Below are 24,482 nucleotides of genomic sequence, written 5' to 3'. Positions count from 1 at the left end.
TTTGTTATTGTTTGTTATTTATTAACACATTTGTTTTCTCAGCCACTCGAGGACCAGGCCTGTGCCATGACAATGAGTTTCAGTGTCAGACTGATGGCTTTTGTATCCCAGACACATGGGAGTGTGATGGCCATGCGGACTGTGAGGATGGCTCAGATGAACACACCTCCTGCCCCCCTGTGTCCTGTAGCCCCTATTATTTTCAGTGTAACAACAAAATCTGCATCCCCAGCAGCTGGGTGTGTGATGGGGAAAATGACTGCCGGGACATGAGCGATGAACAGAACTGCCCCACTCCACCTTTCAGCTGCTCCTCAGGCCAGTGGCTTTGCCCTACAGACATGGTGTGCATTGACCTCCACAAATTATGTGATGGCCAGAGGGACTGTCCCAATGGAGCCGATGAATCCCCCCTGTGTAGTAAGTTCATGTGACAACTGATCCATTTTCTACTGTATGTCAAAGCAATAGGTGAAAGCAAAAAATAAACAGAGTAAATTGTAAGTAAATTGTAACTGAAAATAGTTCATGGAAAGCTTGCTAGACCATAACATAAAAAACAGTTGCCCTTCAGGGATATCGAAGAGGCAAATAAATTTGCTTGTTGAATTTACATAAGTTTTCAAAACTGATTGGCATTAACTGAAACCAAAATATAAAGCATATCTATTGGAGTGCCTTGGATCTGAGTGAAAGCAGACTCAATTTCTAACCGCGGCAGCTGCCACACCTGTTCTATGGCTCCCACCACTGTTTTCTGTAACCTGGCAGTATTTGTGGCACCTGCCATCTCAGAAAAATATCTGGCAGGTGCCACGTCACATGCCACAAATACTGAAATAGTGGTGGGTACCAGGGAACAGCAGTGGCAGCTGCTTTCACTTGCTGTTGGATCTTCTTGTTTTTTCAAGTAGTAAGTATAATTGTTCATTGTGTCTTCTTTAGACGAAAATGACTGTCAGTTGAATAATGGCGGCTGCAGTGATGGCTGTATCCAAGGTCCATTTGGGGCCCAGTGCACCTGTCCACCGGGCTTCCAGCTTCTCAATGACTCCAAGACCTGTGAGGACATCAATGAGTGCCTCATCCCTGGGTTTTGTAGCCAGCATTGTTACAACGAGCGAGGCAGCTTCAGATGCTACTGCTCACATGGCTACTTCCTAGAGCCTGATGGGCGAACATGCAAAGCTGAAGGTAGCAAAAACAGACCCAAGCTACTTTTAGGCTAATTGAATTTATGTATGCAGTGCACTATATGCAATATAATTACAAACATGTCATTAAAACTAGTAGTAATTCATTTGTTGTTATTCTTAAAGTGACTATCTTAAAATCAACATCCATTTATCTATCTTCATATTTATTTTATCATCTCTTGGTACAAAAACAAAGGCAGTTATTGCTTATATGAGTTTATCCACATTTTTTGACTCTCAGATCAAATGGCCGCAGTACTTCTGGTTAGCAAGCGAAGCCAGATCGTTGCAAACTATATTAACATGAACCCACCTCTCATAAGACCTGTGATCAGTGGCTCAGCAATTGTCACAGTGGATTTTGACCAAGTTACCTCCCGCATATACTACGCGGATGCATCCACAAAGCAGATATGGAGCGCCTTCCAAAATGGCACTGACACAAAACAGGTAGCTATCATGACTTCTTTTAATTTTATTGTGAGCGTGTTTAGTAAATTTAAAGTATTTTTGCTGTAGGTGTTTTCTTCTGGTCTTATGGTACCAGAGAGTATAGCTGTGGACTGGGTTGGTCGAAATCTGTACTGGACTGATTCTGTGATGGAGAATATTGAGGTATCTACACTGGATGGCCGTTACAGGAAAGTCCTTTTGACCAAAAACATTACAAGCCCCCGGGGACTTGTTTTGGACCCTCGCAACCAGTAAGACAGAAGATATTTTTTTATTTTTTCATTATAAGTTTATAATAATGACATTTCTTTCTGTTCAGCACCAATGTCATGTTTTGGTCTGACTGGGGCAAGAATCCTCGTATTGAGCGATCATTCATGGATGGTACAGCAAGGAAGGTGATTGTAACCACTAAAGTTTACTGGCCCAATGGCTTAGCTCTGGATTACACCACACACAGACTGTACTTTGCAGATGCATATCTCAAGTACATTGACTACTGCGACTATGATGGCAACAATCGTCAACAAGTCATGGCTAGTGATTTGGTATGTTTTTAATAAATAAATAATAAAGCCTTAAGCACTTTTTAGTAAATTCTGACGTTTTATTTCATTCTTTGACCAGGTTTTGCAGCACCCACATGGGATGACCATCTTTGAGGACTATGTGTACTGGTCTGAGCGGTACACCAGCAAAGTCATGAGGACCAACAAGTTCCATGGGGGAAATGTCACCACTGTTATGAATAATGTCTATCAGCCAATGGGAATAGTTATGGCGCACCCCATCAAACAACCACAAGGTCTATACAATGACACATTTTCAGTTGTACAGTGTATTAGTATTTGCTTGGGCAATATATTACAATCAAATAGAAATCTGAAATTCATTGCAGTTCTGCTTTCAGTCTTCACCCAACTGTTAACAATTTGTTTGCAGCTTGCACTCTGAATATACTTCTACTTTTTAAACAAACGTAAACACAACTGCAAAAAAAAAAAAAAAAAAGTACATTCTTTTTTCCCCAAATTGTGCAATTCTAGCATTAGCTTTAACAGAACAGGCTCTATTCACTTTTCCGTTAGGAAGATGTTTGGAAAGAGGTGATTACAACTTCCCAGGCCCAGTGTTCTTCATCTATGTCATTGTCACATTCTGTTATGTTCGGCTAATCCACAGTCACAACCACACCTTGGTTTTCATCATTTCGCCACTGACATGCACTTGGTACATGCAATTAGAAGAGATGAAGGCATCAAATTCAAGATTATTCCAAACAGCACATACATGTACATATGCAGTCTTCATTTTACCGCTGATCACATTTACTACAGCGGGTTTTATCACAGTTGGTCAGCGAGGCCAGTGTTGCTAACTACATCGGAAGTTTTAATCGCATCTTTCCAAACATATTCCTGGTTTGTGATGTAACCTGAATAGAGTTTATACTCTTTCTTTGTTCAGCTATCAACCCTTGCAGTGAACACCTGTGCACTCAGCTGTGTCTGTTGTCTGGAATGAGACCCAGGTACTACACCTGCCACTGTCAGTCTGGATGGAAACTAGATGCGGACAAGCGCACCTGTATCAAAGGTAGATTTGTCCTAAACTATTTACATAATAAAACTGATTAAAAAAGAAGACTTATGTTCTAATTTGATGTAATTAGATGAGACTCCTTTCCTTATGGTGGTGAGAGATTCTGTGATTTTTGGGATTCCCCTGGACCCATCTGATCCGTCCAACAATGCAATGACTCCTGTGTCTGGTGTCAGCAAAGGACGAGACATAGAGTTTGATGACCAAGAACAGTTTGTCTATTGGGTGCAAGATACTGTGAGAGAAATACAGTTTTATTGTCACAATTCTTATTTCTATTTTCTATTATTTTATTTGTTTTCATTAATTATGGTCTATTCAAACTACCAGGGTTCCATTTGGAGAGTTAAAACCAGTGGTACCAACAGGTCTGAGTTTGCACCAGCTGCCATCTTGGGTACACCTTCTGGACTGGCTTTTGACTGGATAGGTCGAATGATGTATTACACAAATCCAACTGCTAAAACTATTGAGGTAAACCAGATCTAAGGTGTATGGTCACTTTTTTTTCTCTTTTTTCAAAATTAACCCTCATATTTAACACACATTATACACATTGTTCATACATTGTGTCAGTGCCTTATGTGTAAACTTTTTAAAACATATTACTTAATATTGTAACACCCATGTAGGTGATTCGTGTGGATGGAGACCAGCACTACAGAAAAACTCTCATCACATCCACTGGAAAACCAGAAGAAGTTGGATCACCAAATGGAATAGTTGTGGATCCAGCTCGAGGGTAAACAATCTACAAAGCTGCACATCCAGGCAAAAGGATTTTTAGTTGATAGTTGAGTTTTCTGATACTTTTCTCAAACAGGAAATTGTTTTGGTCCGACAAGGGCGCAAATGGAGTCCCTGCTAAAGTTGGAAGTGCTGATATGGACGGTTCCAATCTCAAGAACCTTTACACTGAAAATCTGGCTAACATTGGGTTTCTTGCTGCTGACATCTCAACCAGTAAACTCTACTGGGGTGTTTCGGGGTCTGGAATAGTATGTAGAGCAAATAGGCTGTTTAACTGTAGTGCATATTAAACAATTATAAACAGAATTTTTGTCTGTTAGATTGAGTGCGGTACTATGGATGGGCAGAGTCGTGTGAGGGTGGTTAGCGGTCTATCAAATCCCTGGGGACTCACTATTCACCAAAACTATCTGTATTACACCGACCTGGACTTGGAGGTCATTGAGAGAGTGGACAAAAACACCGGGGCCAATATGGTGGTCATGAGAAGTGGCATGTCTGATCTGCGAGCTCTCAAAGTCCACGCCAGAGACAGTTAGTAGATTCAAAATACCTCTCAACTCTTAAAGATACACTATGTAACTTTTCAGTGGTATTGGTTGACCTGCTTGTCTCAATGGAGATAATCGCTTTGCCTGTAATGTTTGTCAATTTTGCAAAACTTGCATTTTGCATTTATTTAACAATTCACCTGCTAAAAATACCTTCAATGACAATCACTCTCACTGTGAACGTGGTTGCTTATCCACAGATCTGAATTGATGGCCTGGTGGAGCTTGTCTTTTCTTAATAATAATAATAATATTTGCATTCATTGCATTTATATAGCGCCTTTCAAGATACCCAAAGCGCTTTACAGTTCATTATTCATTCACTCCATACTCAGTGGTGGTAAGCTACTACTGTAGCCACAGCTGCCCTGGGCCTGGGGCAGACTGATTTGACCTGATGACCTGATTTTCCCAGAAGTCTCCCATCCAAGTATTAAGCAGGCCCAGCCCTGCTTAGCTTCTGAGATCTGACAGGATCAGGCTTTGACAAGCCAGTTCTTGCTTGTATCTTCATGGACATAGAGTTAACATTTCCATGGAGATAAACAGGTTACTACCTGCACCAGAAAAATTACATAGTGGACATTATATTTATGCTACTATTCATGTAGTGTGATATTATTTTGTGTTTTATTTTCAGATTCAGCAGGAACCAGCAATGCCTGCAGCTCAAATAATGGCGGTTGCCCTCAGCTTTGTTTACCCAAATCAGGCAACCAGAAAACCTGTGCCTGCACCACTGGCTTTAACCCCTCACATGACGGTTCCAGCTGCCAGCAGTTTGAATCGTTTGCCATTGTTACTAACTCCATACACATTCGAGGCTTTCACATCAACAGTTCTGACCACTCTGAGGCAATGGTCCCTGTTGGTGGACGTAAGTTAGCCACTCCATTGAGCACAGGCTTTATTTGATATTAATGAATTCTCTACCGCTACCTATTTTGTCTTTTGTTTGTAGCCTCATATTCAGTTAAGGACAAGGTGGACCTCCATATTGAATCTGGCTTTGTTTACTGGACTGATAACACCACTGCAACTCCCTACAGGGGGATTTTCAGGGCCAAAACAGATGGTGCACAGTACAGTGGTATAGTTACCTCTGGCATTGGAATGAGGGGTATCCAAGGCATCGCTGTTGATTGGATTGCAGGTAGAGTTTTCCTTATTGAAGTTTGAATAATTGAGTAAATCATATTATTTTCCTAAAAAAGTGGTTTTGTAAGTATGATTATAATATTTTTAAGAAACAAACAATATACTGTGAATTATGTGGAGTGAGTAAAAGACCACATATATAGGTTAAGTTCATAAGATATGTTTGTTATAGGTGGGTTGTTACAGATCTATCCAGTCATTTTATTCAAAGCGTCATATCTTCTGTATCTATAGGCAACTTGTACTTCACCAATGCCTTTACAAGTGAGACTCTGCTCGAAGTCTTGGCCATAAACACCAGTTATCGAATGATCCTCCTCAAGTCATCCCAGGACCAGCCCACTGACCTAGCAGTGAGCCCAAAGCTTCGCTACCTCTTCTGGACAGACTCTGGACAAACCCCCAAAATAGAGCGTGCTTTTCTGGATGGCACCAACCGGACAATTCTGGCCTCAGAGAGCTTAGTGTCACCACGAGGGTTAACTGTGGACTACACCAATGACTTCCTGTATTGGACAGATGACGTTCTTGATATGATTTCTCGTATGGCTGCGGATGGCACTCAGAGGCAGATTATCAGATATGGGAGCCGTCTTCCAGCCCCAACAGCAGTGTCCATTTTAGGGAACAATATGCTGTGGGTAGACAGAAAGTTGGGCAAACTCTTTCAAGCCAGTAAAGTTCCAGCCAATACTGACCAGCCAGAGGTAAGAATTTCTTAGAAGCGAAGTGCACATCAGGTAACCATTATATTTAAGGAGGTGTCACCTAATATAGCTTGTAGTAGTATAGTATAACTAGTTGAACTGAATAAAAGTGATACAAATTTAAAAGTAACACCAAGTTGTAATAGAACCCTAAACATGCATAGCAATATTGAACAATTAAAAATTTCAATAGTAGTCATCGCCCCTGATTTTTTTTACTTAAAATGTAGAGCAGTGCAGTGGTGATGCAGTGGTGAAGTGGTAAAGTTATAATTCAAGCATCCTTATTGTTCACCCTGATGACAATTAAATGATTTATAATTGCATGCAAGAAGCATGCACTGGATGTATGTTGACCTCAAGAGCTGCTTATGCAATAAGTATCATATAATATCTGTACAGGGGCAAGAGCAATTTTGCATAAATGCTTGAGGAAAAATCAGTCACAGTGCCTTTAATTAGGAGCTTTAATTTTGTACAGTCTAGCTATTTTGCTCAAACTTTTCTCTAATATTGTTTTTTTTTTTTATTCCCATTAAACAGGTAATAAGAGACAGTCTCGCTGGCCTAATGGACATGGCTATCTTTGACGTTCATGTCCAGCCCATTGCAGCTCACCAGGTTGCATTTAACCCATGTTTAGAAGATAATGGACGTTGCCAACAGTTCTGCTTTGCTCTGCCTGGCCAGGAAAGACCAAAGTGTGGCTGTGCCCACGGATCTCTTCTTAGTAATGGAGTCACTTGTGGCTATGGTTTGGATGAATTTTTAATCTTCACAACTGATGTTAGTGTCAATAGTCTCAGGTTAGACCCCCAAGACCACAGTACCCCTTTTCCAACTGTGACTTTGGGGAACCGAGTCTTGGGAACAGATTTTGATGCCAAAGAAAAGCGTGTTTTCTTCACACAGTACGTAGGTTATGGCCGGAGCAGAGTTGGCTACATTTCAACCACGTCCGTCAGCAGTCCACCTGTGATTTTAGCATCAGGTCAGTGACACTTCATGCAAGTAATTGTATAGTTTTGTATTGACTGATTGTTCCATAAATAAATAGATATTTGGGATGCCAATATTTACCATGTGTATGTTTTCTTGAGGATTCCTTTATTTTTAGTAGTATGATAAGATAATGAACATTTATGACTCATAGATACAAAATAAATCCAAAATGTTTAATTTTGTCATGTATTTATTGTGCCTCATGTTTTTAACAATATGCATTTAGAAAATAATAAGAAAAATAACAATGCATTCATTTTATATAGTGCTTTTCCAGACACTTAAAGTCGGTGCATTATTTATTCATTCCATACCCGGTGATGGTAAACTACTATTCACCACAGCTGGCCTGAGGCAGATTGACCGTAGCAAGGCTGCCAATCTGTGCCATTAGTCCACCACATACTAGGCAATGTGAAGTGTCTCGTCTAAGGACATAATGCCAGTTTTTTTACCACTGGCGCCCCACTGTGGCACCTGATTTTTCCCAGCAGTCTCCCATCCAAGTACTAACCAGGCCCAGCCCTGCTTAGGCTCTGAGCTCTGATGAGATCAGGCTTTCTCAAGGAGGTCTGACCATAGAAAAGTGTTTACTGGGAACACAGAGAGAGTTTAGAGTGTTATGTGTCACTGGCATAGAAAAGTTTCACTATTATCCTCTGTGATATTTTTCGATCATGACCTAGTTCTGTAAAGTTAATTCTTTATATTTTCAATTTCAGACTTGGATGATCCAGAGGGCGTAGCCTATGACTGGATCAACAAGCGCCTCTATGTCACTGATTATTACAGACGTTATGTTTTGTCCATGGGTTTCGATGGAAAGAACTACTCAGTTATAGCTCATGGAAATCGTCCTAGAGGCATCATTGTGGATCCGTGCTATGGGTACAGTTGTCACACATTATAGATAGATATCTTTTTACTTTGAAAATTCATTTATTCATCATTTATCTTCATAGATATGTGTACTGGACTGACTGGGGGTACCCGGCTCAGATTGAGAGAGCCACTCTTGCTGGAAATTTCCGGACTCCAATTGTCAACACAAGTCTCACAACCCCCAATGGACTGTCTATTGATTATGAGGAGAGGATGCTCTACTGGGCTGATGCCTCACTGTATGTGGTTGCCATAAGTAGATCTGAGTAATCGTGACAAGTCAACTATCAAAAAAAAGAGTCATATTTTGATAATTGTGGTGGTTAACTTGACTTTACAAACACTTTTGCTGACTAACTGACTACACTAAAGTTATTATTTGCTAATCATAAACTTTGTCAATTTCAAATGAAGGAGTAACCTGAACTTTTCCTTTGCTCTCCACAGGGACAAGATTGAACGGTCCACTTTGACAGGTGATAATCGACAGGTGATACTGTTGGGAGTCCAGTACCCTTTCTCATTGACAGTCTACAAGCAGGACATTTTCTGGACAGACTGGACTGAAAGAGGAGTGTTTAGGGCTGGAAAGGAGGATGGCTCAGACTTTGCAATTCTTGCCACAGACCTGCTGTACAGACCAAATGATATCCATGTGTATTCCCCCTCAAAACAGGAGAGCTGTAACAATACCTGCATGCAGTTTAATGGGGGCTGTAGTCACATATGTGTATCAGGTAAGAGTTGATTAGGAAAACATTATTTACCTTTTTGATACTGTTTATATAAATAAATGATATAACTTTAGATTTATTTCTCAGGTCCATCAGGTCCTGAGTGCCAGTGTCCACATGAGGGAAAATGGTACTTAGCCAATAATGGTAAAGACTGTATTAAAGACACTGGGGCGCGCTGTCCTGCAGAGCAGTTCACCTGTCTGAACGGGCACTGCATCTCTATGCGGTGGAAATGTGATGGCTACAAGGATTGCGATGACAACTCGGATGAGCTGGAGAGAGTGTGTGGTGAGGAATAACATCTAATGCTATCACTACTATTATACTGTAGTGATAGCATTAGTGTGGTGTTATTTATTTATTGAAAAAAGCTCACATGTTATAGCTGAATTTATTGAAGCAAAAGAAATGTTTCAATATAATTCCAAAAAACATAGTAGAACTTCTTTCTTCTGTCTTCTACTGGCCAACCAACACATTTTGAATAAAAAACATTAGAGGAACTATTGATACTTAAAAGTTTTTTGTTTTTTTTTTGTTTTGTTTTTTTTGTTAAGACAAATACATTAAAACGCTTAAATCTTGTTAGATTCACAATGCTGTTCTTGAGACACTAAAAAAGTGTTTACTTCATCCAACTGATTACTCCATCTCCAAAGGGCCCATATTACACTATTTTCTCATTTATCTTATAATGTTGTTTCCTCATTTTAAACATACCTGGAGTTGTGTTTTAGTGCATCACATGTTTAACACACAAACCCTTCATATTTTTTCTCAACCAGAAAACACTCCACATTGTGATGTCATGCAGTAATACAGAAAGTGCTCCACTGTGTTTTTAAACTCCATGTACCTTACCTTACTACAATCATTTCGATGATTTCAGCCCTGGGATAGTCAATGTCTATTTAACTAAAGGTAAAAAATAGCTGATAACTTGAAAACTACCACTTTATGACATTACAAGGTGAAACAGAGTGTTTCGAGCTTTGGGAAAGGGTTATTCAAACGTGTGAGTGAAACAAAACACAACTCAGGTTATGTTTTGATGAGATAACAACATTATTATAATACAGGACCTTTAATGACTGACTTTTCCTGCAGCCTTCCATACGTGTTCAGCAATGGACTTCACATGTGATAATGGCCGCTGTGTGCCGCTCAGTTACACGTGCGACTACACAAACGACTGTGGTGACAACAGTGACGAGAGAGGGTGCCCTTTCCCCACCTGTAACCCTGCCACCGAGTTCACCTGCGCCAACGGACGATGCATCAGCTTAGGTCTGGTTTGTGATGGACACAATGACTGCAGAGACAACGCCACCTCAGACGAAATCAACTGCCGTGAGATTTTATTTAATTTGTTATTGTTATTGTTATTATTTGGAATTGGCACTTATATTGACTTATTACCAGATTTTAAATGCTGTGTTTTTTTGTTTTTTTTTAGCTGACAGAACATGCCCTGCTGGTCAAATTAAATGTGACAATACAAATATCTGCATTTACCCTGATTATTTGTGTGATGGCATCAACAACTGTGGAGACAACAGCGATGAGAATCCACTTTTCTGTGGTAAGTTCCTGCTCTTTGCCTTTTAAAAAGTTCTACATCTAGTTTTGTTTTTGAGACATGAATATCATTACGCGGCATGTGATTTTGTTTTAACAGCGGGTAGAACGTGCTCTCCTACGCAGTTTCGCTGTGATGGGGGGAAATGCATTCCTCAGACTTGGGTTTGTGATCGATTTAAAGACTGCAATGATGGGACAGATGAACCTCCATCTTGTCGTAAGTGACACACATTTACTTTGTAGTTGTTCTTTGATAGTAAAATAAGGTTCATTTTTAAAAACAACCTGTGAAATCACTGTTTTAATCACTGCAATAGAATTTAACAAAAATAATAGATATGTTTAGATTTTTTATTCATCATTTTTGTTTGTCTTTTGTTATTGTTCAGAGGATATAATCAGAACATGTGGTCCAAGCCAGTTCACCTGTACTAATGGGAACTGCATCCCTCAGTCCTTGGTCTGTGATGGCAACTACGATTGTGGAGACAATAGTGACGAGGCTCCGGAATTACAATGTGGTAAGACCATGAGAAAAATCTGTGTTATAGTGTTTTTGAACATTGCAGCTTCTATCATTTGTAACACCTACAAATAACTCTCTTCTTGTCCCCTTCAGGTCAGCGTACATGCAGTTCAAACCAGTTTACCTGTCCGACCTGGCATCCTGGCCACCCGCGCTGCATACCTTTTACTTTTGTTTGTGATGGGGAAAAAGACTGCGCTAACGCGGCAGATGAGCTCCAGAACTGTCCGAACAGAACTTGTCACATGAATGAGTTTGCCTGTTCCAATGGACGCTGCATCTTCCTGCCTTTCCAGTAAGTAGAAGCTTATATGGAGCTCAAAAGAGACCATACACCCCCTGGTACCAAAGGTAAAATTCCCATTCATTTTCCATAGACTGATAATATTGAAAGTTTGAAAGCTTACTCAGACCTAATCAGATATAATTATACCTATAATTTTACAGTCTGTTTTTGAAATTTTGTAAACCGCAAATTTATTAAAACATTTAATTGAATCATGCTTTTTAAACCTGGACTTCAAACAACCGAGCAATGGATATTAGTTAGGACATAAATGGTTAGCCTCTCGTGCCGTCAAACTGTTTTTTCCAGTTTTCCAAAAAATATATGGGAAAATTTATGGAAATTTTACTTATATAACCAGAACAGACATGGAAGTGGGCGGGACTACTAAGCTCCACAATGTAGTAGTATTATAAAAGTTCTGACATTGCTCCTCTCCTCCAGCTGTGACCGTGTAAATGACTGTGGTGATGGCAGTGACGAGCTCGGCTGCACCTATGACACCTGCTCCTCAAACCACTTCACCTGCAAAAACGGAGCATGCATTTGGGGCACTTATATCTGTGACGGGGAGGTAGACTGCCTGGATGGCTCTGATGAGGACGAGAGTTTGTGTATGACCCCTCAACCCACCTGTGCCCCCAACCAATATCTCTGCAAATCAGGAGAGTGCATTGACGTCCACAAGGTGTGCAACGGACAGAAGGACTGTTCAGACAGCAGTGATGAGAAAGGCTGTGGTGAGAAATATACTTTGCACTCTCTTTGTCAACTTTTATGTAGAAAATAGCATGGTAGGACAGTTGCTGGGGTGAGGGCTATCATCGTCACAAGCAGCTTAAATTGTTGTTTTTTTCTGTCGGCCTATTGCAGCTGTTTTTACACAAGAGTGGTACATTCTTTTAATGTACATTGTTTGTCATGTTTACTGAAATTAATCACATTAATAGTCTTATTGTAAATATTTTGAAGTCTTCTTGACTTTACAAAAAATTATAAACATTGTATTTCATCTTTGTCCAGGAATCAACGAGTGCCTCAACCCATCTGTCCATAAATGTGCTCAGCTCTGCACAGACACTCTCACTAGTTACTACTGCTCTTGCAACCCGGGCTACAGACTAATGCCTGATGGGAAAGCCTGTGAGGACATAAATGAGTGTGAGAGCACGCCATCCGTGTGCAGCCAGCTCTGTGACAACACCGCGGGCTCCTTCTACTGCAAATGTGCCCCTGGCTACATCAGAGAACCAGACGGCCGCACCTGTCGCCAAAACAGTGGCATCAACCCATACCTACTCTACAGTAATCGCTACTACATCCGCAACCTGACCACCGACGGGTCACAGCTGAGCATTGTGCTGCAGGGGCTGTCTAATGTTGTAGCTTTGGACTTTGACTACATAGAGAAGAGGCTCTACTGGTTAGATGTTGGAGTTGGGAAAATGGAGCGAATACGTCTGGATGGGACTGATAGAGAGACCCTGGCGAACACCAATGTGGTTGGAGCAGAGGGCATTGCTGTGGATTGGGTTGGCAGGTACGTGTATGAATAGTAATGTTAAACAAAAATGCATGCTTCTGTAGATGAATCTTAAACGCATGTCACTTTTATGTAAGTGGGTCTGCCTTGTGGTTACAGGTCAGATCTTTGAAAGACATATTTTTGAAGGCATTTTGGAACAATCAAAACACTAGTAATTGAATAAATCCAAGTTAGACATGTTTAATGCCCTACCTAAAAAAAAATAAATGCATAGAAATTACATTTCCATGGAGATAAGCAGGTTTCTCAACCAAAAAAGTTCCATAGTGCAACAGTCTACGTAGTTTACAGATTTCCATAGTGACAAATATAGATTACTTGAATGAACTTGTAAAATTACAAAACCTTTCAACAACTTGACACGGCACTTGTTAACAAACTCCTGCCCTCTTACAGAAAGTTGTACTGGTCAAACAGTTTCTATGGCTCCCTTCATGTGATGGAGCTGGATGGACGCTACAAGAAAAAACTCATCACTGGACATTTCCAAGATGGAAACAATACCTTTACTATCACTCGACCTCGAGCTGTTGCGGTCAACCCTAAACACGGGTATAACACTTTGACACAAAAAAACAACTAACATGACAAGATTTTTTAGGTTGTTTAATTGTTGGGGATCTTCCTGTTTTCCAGATGGCTGTATTGGACAGACTGGGCAGACACACCATTTATTGGCAGAGCGGGTATGGATGGAAGCAACATCAGTGCCATCATCACAACAAAACTGGAGTGGCCCAATGCTTTAACTATAGATTACACCACCAACAAGATATTCTTTGCTGATGCTCATCTAAGTTATCTGGAGTGAGTACATTTCCCCATAAGTTAATAAGTTAAATTGCCTGGTAAAGATTTCTTAATTTAACCTTACTTGTGTGTAGCTTTGCAGACATGGATGGTAAGAACCGCCATCGGGCCATAGCTGGAGCCCTCCCTCATGTGTTTGCGATCTCCCTGTTTGAGGACTGGGTTTACTGGACTGACTGGAACACACACACTGTGGAGAAGGCCCATAAGTATACAGGAGCCGAGCGTGCAGTAATGAACAACAACACACACCGACCTTACGATATCCACGTCTACCATCCGTACAGACAACCCAGAAGTAAGACCAATACCTCAAAGTTTCATGTTATATTTTCTGTAACTTATTTGTGTTGTTCTCAGGTGAAAATCCATGCACTTCCCATCATTTGAGCTGTAGTCACCTTTGTCTGATCCAACCTGGAGGACAAGGAGCTACTTGTGAATGTCCCGATCACTTCATTGGTCTAATGGTGGGCTTCAAAATCCAATGTGTCGCGGACTGCTCCAGTACACAGTTCAGATGTGGGGACAATGAGAAGTATGTCTTTAATTAAGCCTACATTTAGAGCATAAAAGCATTGAGCAAACACAAATATTTTATATTACAAGTAAATACAGAACCAGAGGCCAAGCTCCCTTGTCTTATCCTTCGCCTGCACCCAGTACAGCTGCCACTTCTGTGTTTGACTGGACCAGTGCTCTGCTGTGCTGTTACAGTCACCAGATGATCGCTATTTAGCTGTAAAGGGAAAAGGCTCCAGCGTCTGCCAAAAATACACTCCCAACTAGAGATAGAACAGTTGCCTAATTTACCACGCAAATATTTGCACTTTATAGCTTCACGGTTATTAGCCTTAAATCTCCAGCAGAGGCCAACTTAACTTACTTAACTTTTGTGATTTTTGTGCTTCTTTTTCAGGTGTGTACCGATTTGGTGGAAGTGTGATGGTCAGTCGGACTGTGGCGATGGCTCAGATGAACCACAGACTTGCCCCCCTCGATACTGCCCCATTGGCCAGTTCCAGTGTCAGGATGGAAACTGCACCCACCCTGGCTTTATCTGTGACGGCCACGGAAATTGTCCAGACAACTCAGACGAGGACGCTGCTCTTTGCAGTACGATAAAAACTGCACTTGTGTTGCCATGATAATAAAATTAAAACTCTTTACTCAATTTCAATACCACAATAATGATAACATTTTACACATTGGAATTTTATTTTAAATATTACTGTGTTAAGTATTATTGTATTACTAGTACTGATTCATATCTAATTTCCAATAACCCTAAACCTTAAACTGCACTTTGATAATACTATGAATTAAAATCTTAGTTATTATTTTTATCTGGACAGGTGACCACAGGTGCCAGGATAACCAGTTCCAGTGTAAAAACAAGCGCTGCATCCCTGAGGCGTGGCACTGTGACGGACTGAAGGACTGTGCGGACGGCAGCGATGAGGACCCAGACACTTGCTCTCAGCGCACATGTAAACCAGGACAGTTCCACTGTGCCAATGGCCTGTGTGTGCCCCAGAGCTATGTGTGCGACGCCCAGGATGACTGCGGAGACGGGTCTGATGAGCCCTTCGAGACCTGCAGTGAGTGAGGATTTAATGCAATATTGCGGAACATTCCATGCAGATTTAGAGGTGTTGAAAAATCAATGGTGAACTGATTTAACTTGTGTCTTTTTCTGCAGTGGGCCCCGACTACAAATGTGATGAAACAGAGTTCTCCTGTAAGACAAACTACCGCTGTATTCCCATGTGGGCGCGTTGTGATGGCACCAATGACTGCCTGGATAATAGTGACGAGCAAGGATGCGGTACATTTTTATTTTTATTTATTTTTAAATAAAAAAGAACATTTACTGTCTCAAGGGGAATTTGTTAACAATTAAAGTTCAACCACATTACCTTTTAGTCAACAATAGATTAGCATAATAGCATGTTTGCTATTTTATTTGGGATGTTTTTATTGCACTCAAAATCATAGAAATGAAAATGTAGTTCCTTTGGCTATTATATTTCATAGTATGGCATAAAGTGTATGTATCTCTGTGGAGAAAAGTTACATAGTGCCGCTTTAAGTAATGACAACTTGAACAAAAAATATTGGACAGTTTTGCAAATCCCCTCTCTGTGTTTGGGATCTGTTTTAGTGGATGAAAATGTAACCTAAATTACTTACTGACTTCACAGAGGCCGTGACCTGTGACCCTGTGGGAGACTTCCGCTGTGATAACCATCACTGTGTTCCCATTCGCTGGAAATGTGATGGAAACGATGACTGTGGGGATGGATCAGATGAAAAAGACTGCCGTATGAATTCATTTGTCGTGCATGTGTTATGTGTGTCCACAAAATGTTGATAGATTTTTATCATTCTTAGAACCCAGGCCTTGTTCAGAAAGTGAATACAAGTGTGACAACGGACAGTGCATTCCCGGAAAATGGGTGTGTGACCATGACAACAACTGCGGGGACAACTCGGATGAGCGGGACTGCGGTACATAGGCCTTCATACACAAACTCAAATGTTTTAAATATATGTTAAACATAAAATAAACAAACCCTTCTTTCACATCATGTCCAGAACTGTACACATGTCACCCAGGCTCATTCCAGTGCAACTCCGGTCACTGCATCCCTGAGTCTCTTCAGTGTGACGGCCTCGCAGACTGTAAAGACCTGTCTGATGAGACCAGCTGCCGTAAGTTTATCATTCAGGATTCAACTATGCTTTTATCGCACCCTTAGACCTGTCAGCCCACCACTGAAGAAAAACTTTATCTTGTAATATTCCTTAGATAATCCCCATAACACATATGCCACAATCTTTTTTCCAAGTAACCACAATGCCATATCATACTGTGACAATAAAACATACAGTAAATAAACCAGCTGAGACCTCTATTGTATCATATATAATGTATAATAATCATAATCATTGTATGTATAATTTATCAGAACAGAATTTAACAGAACAAAATCTGTGAAGAACATGAAACAGGCAACTTGCAGATTAATTCAATTTAGTACTAGTAGACCATTTATATGTTTTTTATATTACAAATTAAAAAATACATGTTGCCTATCCATGGGTTTCAAAATTATGAAAAATTAAGACTGTGTAATTGCAACAATTGAACACGAAATATTTACTGAATGATGAAAAGTCCTCTGAATGTTGCTTATAACAGGAAGCTGAAACCCATGAATACGTAGAAATGATTCTGATTCTTTTTTGAGACTGATATATTGCTGTCTTGTACTTCCTCTTTAACTAAAAAGTTTGGTAAAACATTGTTGATGTAATGACAAATCACAAGGCTTGTTTACATGTACTGAATGTGTCTTGATGTCTGCCGATGTAGCCACTCGTTACCCAGGAGGCCGCTGGTGTCCACCGCAGCAGTTTGAATGTGCCAACCATCTGTGCATCAGCCAGAGTTTTGTGTGTGATGGCACTGACGACTGTGGAGACCGCTCCGATGAACAGCTACTGTTATGCAGTATGTACTTAAAGATACTCATTCCATCAGTAACTATGTTTCAAAATATATTGATTCAAATAAATACACTAATTTTTGTCCTTTAGTGAACGTAACTTGTGAGATGCCAGCCAAGTTCCGTTGTGCAAATGGTTACTGCATCTACTCTGGACTGCTCTGCAACCAGAAGGACGACTGTGGAGATGGCAGCGATGAGAAAGAAGAGCTTTGTACGAACACAAACACATTATCCATAGTCCAAAAAAGCTAAGCATGTGAATATGTTTAATTTATCTGAGAAAATTAAAATAAAACTCAGGCTGATCATATGCACCTATAGTGCATACGAGGCCTATCACGCTACTGCACACAAATGTCGACTGCATTTTAAACCATGTTGTTCTTTTACTTCACCTTATTACCACCAGGGGTCACTACACACTGAATGGAGACTATGTTCTTGTTGAGTAAATGCATCAGTAATCATCTAATCTTGAGTATGTTTGGGAATTATTCTTACAGTTTCCTTATGAACCTCAAACACAGGAAAAGGGAAATCTCCTATGATGGGACAGAGTACAGTTTAAACAATCAGATTAGTTTAAATCAAATCACTGTTTTAGAGAGTTTGATACATTTATATAATTGCTTTTACCCTTTACCATCTGACTGTTCTCCTAGCCATTTATTTGTAGTGTTGGGGAGTGAGTTGTCCACAGAGCAGTGATGTACATAGTGGACAGGCAGTAATTCAACATACTCAATTTTTCAGCATTGACTGCGTGAATCACTGACTAATCATTGGCTGTTTGTTTTAGGCCGTGAGCCCACGTTGCCCCCCTGCACCCTGGACCAATTCAAATGCACCAACGGACACTGTGTAGCTCTGCCCTATGTATGTGACCACAACGACAACTGTGGGGATCTCACAGACGAAATAGGCTGCAGTGAGTAGCAAATGATAACACGAAAACATTAAGATATATTTAAGATACTAGTGATACACATGTCTTTGTTTGTGACTTTAGACTTTGGCTCGGATCGTACCTGTGAGGAGAAGGTCTGTCAACAAGACTGCATCAACCTGAACGGGACAGGCTTCATCTGCTCATGTCGAGCTGGATACAAAGTGAACCCAGATAACACTTTGACCTGCATTGGTACATAGTGTCATTAGTATTGTTAAAGCAGAACTAAGTAATATTTGTACCTTATTTTGTCTTTTTTTGTAAGTCCCTGTGATAGGATCTGTTGGCTCTCTCTGTTTGCTGTCTCTTGGCAGAAAACCATCCTTGCAAAAATGGCAGCCATCGACCCTCTAATTTTAGTTTTTTTGTATGTGATTATACTGCCTTGTTTTCATTTAAAAAACAAAAGAAAGAGAAGAAAAGAATAAAGTGCTTTTGAGTCTGTTCCCTGACAGAGGGTTAGGGTTAATGCTGTTTTTGCTGGAGGTTACTTAGTTCTGCTTTAAGAACCAATTAACTTATTTCAATAGAATTATTGTAATATACTATATTTTGTATTTGTATTTTTGTAGATATAAATGAGTGTGAGCAGTTCGGCATTTGCCCTCAGATCTGTAAAAACACAAAAGGTGGCTATGACTGTGAATGTGCCCCTGGATACAGAAAAGTGGGAAATGGAGACAAGTGCGAGGCAGAGGGTGAGAAAACCTTTACATTCAGCAAGCTTTACCATTGCCAAGGCAACAGCAAATATGAATCCCATGTTTTTAGGCCCCGCTCCACTGTTGCTTCTGCCTGAAAACATCCGCATCCGGAGATTTAACCTCCAAGCTCAGACTTATCATGACTTCCTGCAAGAGGAGGAGCGCATCATGGCTGTGGACTATGACTACGACCACAACAACACTGGATTTAGTAGGTCTCAAGCTGGCAGATCAAAGCACCTTTTATTACAATATTGGTAACTTAATTGAATCTGTGTGTTTCAGGTATGGTGTACTTCACTGTTGCTAGTAATGGTGCTGTCTCAGGGGCTATAAAGAGAGCGTACATCCCTTCTGTAGATGATGGCAGCAATAACATTGGTGCTGCTGTTACCCTGGACATCAAGTACATCACCTCACCAGACGGCATCGCCGTGGACTGGGTTGGCAGGTCAAAGGACATTTTGTGTTTGCTGCCGTGTTCTTATATTTATTTTAAACATGTCATATTGTCCTGGAATTTCAGTATTTAAAGTGGTCTGAAATAGGTTGTAAGGTTGTAATCCATGAAGCTTGTTATGATTACATTAGTGCTCAAATTGCACTATACATCTCAGAAATTGTGATGTTAGCATCCATTATATTTAGCTTGATATAAATTCTGTATTTCTTCAGTTCTGTATCCTAAATTCATTGCATCTAAGGTCTGGAAGTATGTTTTAAAGAAATTCAGAGCAGACTATAATGTCCAAAGTACTGTAGTGTTAATATAGTCCCTTTATATTTTTTCTACGTTTTGCACATTGCATTTGCTCATTGTGCCAACAGAAACCTCTACTGGGCAGACTCCAGAGTCAAAAGATTAGAGGTGGCCATGTTGGATGGACGATACCGAAAACATCTGGTGAAGACTGACCTGGGATACCCGTCTGCTGTGGCTGTTAACCCTCAACTGGGGTGAGACAGACAGACGAGCAAAGATTCTCCTAGAACTAAAGATAGCAAAAGAAGTTGAATTCTGTCAACTGGTTAAGAGTTTGTTTAAAACTCTTAAAACAGTTGACAGAATTTATTGTCCTGTTTTATGGACCAGCACGAATGAGGGATTATACGGAGAACTTTAGAGGTGCACTATGTAATGTGTTATTACTCTGCCTGGAATGTTCCAAAGTATTAAACAGCTCTACCTTACATTTATTAAATTACAGGTGATTTTATAACTCAAAATACCAAGAAAAAGAGGCATTCTGACTGTGAACTGGGTTGCTTTTCCATAAAGATAGAAAGGCTTAAAAATGCCATACTATGAAACATTGCAGACAAAGCAATAACATCAACAACACGCAGAAAATAATTTGACAGACCCTTCACCCGAAAAGTTACACAATGCACCTTTAAAAAGTCTGTTGTATTTTTTGGATAGGATGTTGTACTGGGCTGATCGTGGTAATGACCCTAAGATTGAGTGCTCGTGGCTGGACGGTCAGCAGAGAAAGGTTCTTGTGGGAGAGCGATTGGGATGGCCAACGGGTTTGTCTATAGACTACGCCAACAATGACCGCATCTACTGGTCCGACTCCAAAGAAAACCACATCGAGTCAGTGTTGCCCTCTGGAGAAGACCGCAGAACTGCCGTCTATATTGGTAAGAAGAGGTGATCAATAAAAACAAAAAAAGACTTTAAAGGTGCATGTTGCTGCTTTACCTGGAATGTTCCACTGTATGGTATTCAGCTTATATCTTCATGGAAATTAATTATATTTTTGAACAGTAAAAATACCAGTAAAGAAATAAATACTATGATTTAAATGCCATACTATTGAGCATTCCAGCCAAAGCAACAACATCTCCATGGAGACAAGCAAACAGATCCTCCACCAGAAAGGTTTCATAGGGCCCCTTTAATACTATGAACATTTACCATTATAAATTTGTGTTATTTTTAGATGTCCAAAACCCTCTCAGTGTGAACGTGTTTGAGGACAACATTTATTGGAGCACACAGGAGAAGGGCGAGGTCTACAGACAGGACAAGTTTGGCCACGGACTCAAGACCAAGCTCCTGACTGCAGGGCCCTGGCTCACACAAGTGTCCCTGTATCAGAAGCAGAGATACAACTCCATCAATAGTAAGTTACACAGACAAGGTAATTTAGTTATAAGTAAATCCTTGTGATAAAGAGCCTATGCTGGTGGGGTATTCTGATAAAAAAGGAATTGTGGAAATAATTTGGTTCAGGTTAAATAAAGGTTAAAAGTGTGTACAATGTGTTTGTAGCTAAGATCGCAAAATCCAAAACTCCATTTACATGTTCACAAATCGCAGAAGTTGTAATTTTTATGTAGTATTTATATGATTTTATATGATTTCTCTATCCTGTCTGCACAGGTATTTATGTATAAAAGCTGGTAATCTTGTAGTTTAGAGTTCAGTAAAGATGTGCTGAAATATATGTGATTAAAAACAAAGACTTTAAATGATTACCACTTAAAACAAAAGCACTGTCTAATTTGTTTTTCCTAACTCTACTCCAAATCGCACGCTTTTACTGACAGGACTGGCTAGGCTTCTCAATTAAAAAGACCCACACATATCATTGCAATTTTAATTTAAAATTTGCACAAGGTTTTTACATTAGTTTAGCACTCTTCTCTCAAAAGTGCACACTCCTGGACAAGTCTGCAATGTACACTTTGAACTGAAACTTAATAACAAATTTAAATAACAAATCTAATGACAATCATATTATGAATTGGAAAAAAATTAGCTCAATCTCTGTCTGTGCAGTGAAGAACCCATGTAAAGGGACTTGCAGCCACCTGTGTCTGCTGCGTCCGGGAGGCTACACGTGTGCCTGCCCTGAAGGGACAAGCTTTGTCCAAGGCAGCACCACCGAATGCGACGCTGGTAATATCAGCAGGATCAAAACTGTCCCATAACATTGCAATCAGCTTGGATTTTGTAAACACTATTGTTATTATCTTAATTTTATTTTCAGGGTCTGAGCCACCTCCCACTATGCCCCCACCCTGTCAGTGTCAAAATGGCGGAACATGCTACTTTAATGACAACAAGGCCCTTTGCATGTGCGAATAAACATTATTTACACTTCAGCATAGTTCATATACTTGTTTTGAGTAACAATAAATTTGCATTACATACATTGTGCTTCACAGATGCCCTTCAACGTGGTATGGAGATTTTTGTGAGAACAGCAAATCTGGTCTTTTGGCTTCATCTGGTATAGATTTTCATACAAAATTTACAATCGAAACAAAAATATTATAGTATTGTGATTTCATTTTATTTCCATTTCCTGTGTCTTTTTCAGTTGGAATAGCCATTGGGGTCACAGTGCTAATAATTGGGATTCTTGTTGCTATTGTGTACACTGCACGCAAGAAGCCTGACCTCATAGGAAAGTTGCGCACCAGTCTTCCCAGCATGCCTTCTCTGCCCTCTATGCCCTCTATGCCTGCAATGCCCAATCTATCTCGCTTCAGGTAAGACTCTTCTGGTTCCCTTAAGATCATTGTTGTCAGCTGAAAGGACTTGAAGCCACAAAATTATTATAGCAAATATGGGGACCCAATTCTTCAAAAAGGTTTTATTGGCTATACATAAAATAAATGACACAAAGTAGTAAATTAGTTATGTAACTATATGTTACAGACAACACTGTATATTATTTATCTAATTATGATTTCAGAAAGGACCCATCCTCTAATAACTTGAAGACAGAAATTAATGCCACAAGTATGGATCCTGATGAAGCGGTCTGTACAGAAACAGTACAGCCTTGTGCTTACTATATATTCAAAATGTATCAAAAATCTATTTCAACATAAAATTTAACACAGGTGGCTGTGCCCAATCTGCTGCCAGAGGACAAGAGCTTTGAGAATCCGGCCTATGAAGCGAAGTCAGAGTCTTTTACATCATATGCAGAATCTCCAACTCTAAATGGTTCAATCAAGGTTAGTACTGGTTAGTAGAAAATAACAGTTGTTAACACTGGATACATTTACATGGCCAGCAAAAATCTGAATAATCAGTTAACTCAGTAATTTGATCAGATTTTTTGTGTGTGTTGTCTGATCTGGTGACATGTCAGTAAATCAATGAATTTTTAGACTAACAATTTTATTTGGAAGGCAGTACAAGACAAGTACAATGAATTTAATAATGAATCATAAAGAAATCAGATTATCCACACTGCCTTATATCTACCTGCAAGGAGGGGCTAACTACATTGAAAAGTTAGCTCCTCCCTTATAGTAAAAGTAACTTCATATTCAGATAATGGTCAGATTTTTGTTGTACATGTAAACACAGATAAAATAGCATGCACGTTGATATAAAATAAAATATGTGTCCACTAAAAGTTTTTTTGTTTTTTTTGTGTCTTATTTCTTCTTAGAAAAATGTAAATAACCCGCTGTACATGGATGAGCTCCAGGTTGTCAGTGAACCCCCACAAGATGGCGCTGCAAACATGGTCTGATCATCAGCTGAAGTGAAACATGTATTTGTTTTTTGTTGCTGTGGTTCTGATATAGGACACTTTTATCTTTTCAGAGGCCTGTCACTGAGAATGATTCAGAGTTAACAAAAGCTGCTGCTCCCAAGACTGTGGTATGTAGGTTATTTATTATAATAATATTACAGATAGAACTGACTAATACAATGTAATCAATGGTGTATAAAGCAGTGAAGAAAACTATTAGATGCACTATGTTACTGTTCTGGTGGGAGATCTGCCACCTGCTTGTCTCCATGGAGATGATACCCCAAATCTTTCACAGTATGGCATTAAAGTTATCTTTCTTCATGGAGACAAGCAGGGATGAAATTATGCAAAGCTATAGCTCAGATCTGTGGAGACACAACCCCTAATAGTGAAAATGTCAGCTTTGCAATGTATTTTTGAGCATTAAAAATGTGTAATTAAATACAATGCGTAATACGTTTAATGCCATACTGTGGAACATTCCAGACTAAACAAAAACAACATTTGCATTCTCATATCTCAAGCAGACAGGCAAACAAGCAGGTAGTAGCCCCCTTACCAGATAAGTGACATAGTGCATCTTTAAAATAATGCATTATGTCCGTTTAAGTTTCTTTCATATCTTGTTTTATTCCCAGACTTTTGACCCGATCACTGATTTTGACCTCATGGGCGGCTTCCAAAACCCAGTGTACCCAGTGAGTATAGCACATAATGAAACTCAGTACCCGTAAAACTGCAGTGTTTTGTTTTAATATTGATTTATTATTATTCTATTATTTACAAGGACAATCACCCTGACTCCGACATATGATCCCCACTACTGAAGACTGTTTTCTATTACCTATACCTTACATCATGTTTAAATGTTTCTCTTTACAATAAGCGAGACAGACTGTCATATCATTGCTAATCATGAAAATGTAATGTCAAAATTAAAATAAATTATATTTTGTCAGCCTGTTGTTTATTCTCTGCAATAAATGTTAATATCTATGCTACCACTGCCTACAATT

At 39.7% G+C, this 24,482-nt stretch overlaps 1 protein-coding gene and 1 pseudogene across 1 annotated transcript in view; one reads left to right on the top strand and one right to left on the bottom strand.

The window, feature by feature from the left end:
• Positions 1-24,321, top strand: part of lrp2b (low density lipoprotein receptor-related protein 2b) — a 35,803-nt gene extending 11,482 nt beyond the window's left edge. The window contains exons 25-81 of the mRNA XM_055150181.1: positions 43-420; positions 946-1,194; positions 1,438-1,646; positions 1,716-1,900; positions 1,969-2,197; positions 2,277-2,454; positions 3,117-3,245; positions 3,322-3,488; positions 3,582-3,725; positions 3,884-3,993; positions 4,075-4,249; positions 4,322-4,535; positions 5,193-5,429; positions 5,514-5,705; positions 5,945-6,417; positions 6,961-7,408; positions 8,142-8,307; positions 8,382-8,540; positions 8,749-9,038; positions 9,123-9,326; positions 10,146-10,388; positions 10,495-10,620; positions 10,717-10,836; positions 11,009-11,140; positions 11,239-11,440; positions 11,876-12,171; positions 12,455-12,971; positions 13,374-13,529; positions 13,614-13,784; positions 13,862-14,085; positions 14,148-14,325; positions 14,707-14,903; positions 15,143-15,388; positions 15,490-15,615; positions 15,992-16,111; positions 16,182-16,298; positions 16,386-16,502; positions 17,167-17,304; positions 17,391-17,513; positions 18,102-18,230; positions 18,312-18,443; positions 18,824-18,949; positions 19,023-19,166; positions 19,241-19,406; positions 19,784-19,912; positions 20,379-20,599; positions 20,902-21,084; positions 21,744-21,863; positions 21,955-22,042; positions 22,133-22,197; positions 22,288-22,459; positions 22,666-22,732; positions 22,817-22,933; positions 23,377-23,454; positions 23,535-23,591; positions 24,105-24,164; positions 24,254-24,321. Coding sequence (XP_055006156.1) covers positions 43-420; positions 946-1,194; positions 1,438-1,646; positions 1,716-1,900; positions 1,969-2,197; positions 2,277-2,454; positions 3,117-3,245; positions 3,322-3,488; positions 3,582-3,725; positions 3,884-3,993; positions 4,075-4,249; positions 4,322-4,535; positions 5,193-5,429; positions 5,514-5,705; positions 5,945-6,417; positions 6,961-7,408; positions 8,142-8,307; positions 8,382-8,540; positions 8,749-9,038; positions 9,123-9,326; positions 10,146-10,388; positions 10,495-10,620; positions 10,717-10,836; positions 11,009-11,140; positions 11,239-11,440; positions 11,876-12,171; positions 12,455-12,971; positions 13,374-13,529; positions 13,614-13,784; positions 13,862-14,085; positions 14,148-14,325; positions 14,707-14,903; positions 15,143-15,388; positions 15,490-15,615; positions 15,992-16,111; positions 16,182-16,298; positions 16,386-16,502; positions 17,167-17,304; positions 17,391-17,513; positions 18,102-18,230; positions 18,312-18,443; positions 18,824-18,949; positions 19,023-19,166; positions 19,241-19,406; positions 19,784-19,912; positions 20,379-20,599; positions 20,902-21,084; positions 21,744-21,863; positions 21,955-22,042; positions 22,133-22,197; positions 22,288-22,459; positions 22,666-22,732; positions 22,817-22,933; positions 23,377-23,454; positions 23,535-23,591; positions 24,105-24,164; positions 24,254-24,280 — 10,166 coding nt within the window. The 3' untranslated portion in view covers positions 24,281-24,321. The remainder of the gene's footprint in view (positions 1-42; positions 421-945; positions 1,195-1,437; positions 1,647-1,715; positions 1,901-1,968; positions 2,198-2,276; positions 2,455-3,116; positions 3,246-3,321; positions 3,489-3,581; positions 3,726-3,883; positions 3,994-4,074; positions 4,250-4,321; positions 4,536-5,192; positions 5,430-5,513; positions 5,706-5,944; positions 6,418-6,960; positions 7,409-8,141; positions 8,308-8,381; positions 8,541-8,748; positions 9,039-9,122; positions 9,327-10,145; positions 10,389-10,494; positions 10,621-10,716; positions 10,837-11,008; positions 11,141-11,238; positions 11,441-11,875; positions 12,172-12,454; positions 12,972-13,373; positions 13,530-13,613; positions 13,785-13,861; positions 14,086-14,147; positions 14,326-14,706; positions 14,904-15,142; positions 15,389-15,489; positions 15,616-15,991; positions 16,112-16,181; positions 16,299-16,385; positions 16,503-17,166; positions 17,305-17,390; positions 17,514-18,101; positions 18,231-18,311; positions 18,444-18,823; positions 18,950-19,022; positions 19,167-19,240; positions 19,407-19,783; positions 19,913-20,378; positions 20,600-20,901; positions 21,085-21,743; positions 21,864-21,954; positions 22,043-22,132; positions 22,198-22,287; positions 22,460-22,665; positions 22,733-22,816; positions 22,934-23,376; positions 23,455-23,534; positions 23,592-24,104; positions 24,165-24,253) is intronic.
• LOC129407960 (5S ribosomal RNA) lies at positions 7,885-8,003 on the bottom strand (annotated as a pseudogene).
• Positions 24,322-24,482: the final 161 nt, after the last annotated feature.

This window comes from Boleophthalmus pectinirostris, unplaced genomic scaffold, assembly GCF_026225935.1.
Source record: "Boleophthalmus pectinirostris isolate CB_2022bp ecotype Guang Dong unplaced genomic scaffold, ASM2622593v1 HiC_scaffold_14, whole genome shotgun sequence".
NCBI lineage: Eukaryota > Metazoa > Chordata > Actinopteri > Gobiiformes > Gobiidae > Boleophthalmus > Boleophthalmus pectinirostris.
This window is presented reverse-complemented; position numbering and strand designations above follow the sequence as displayed.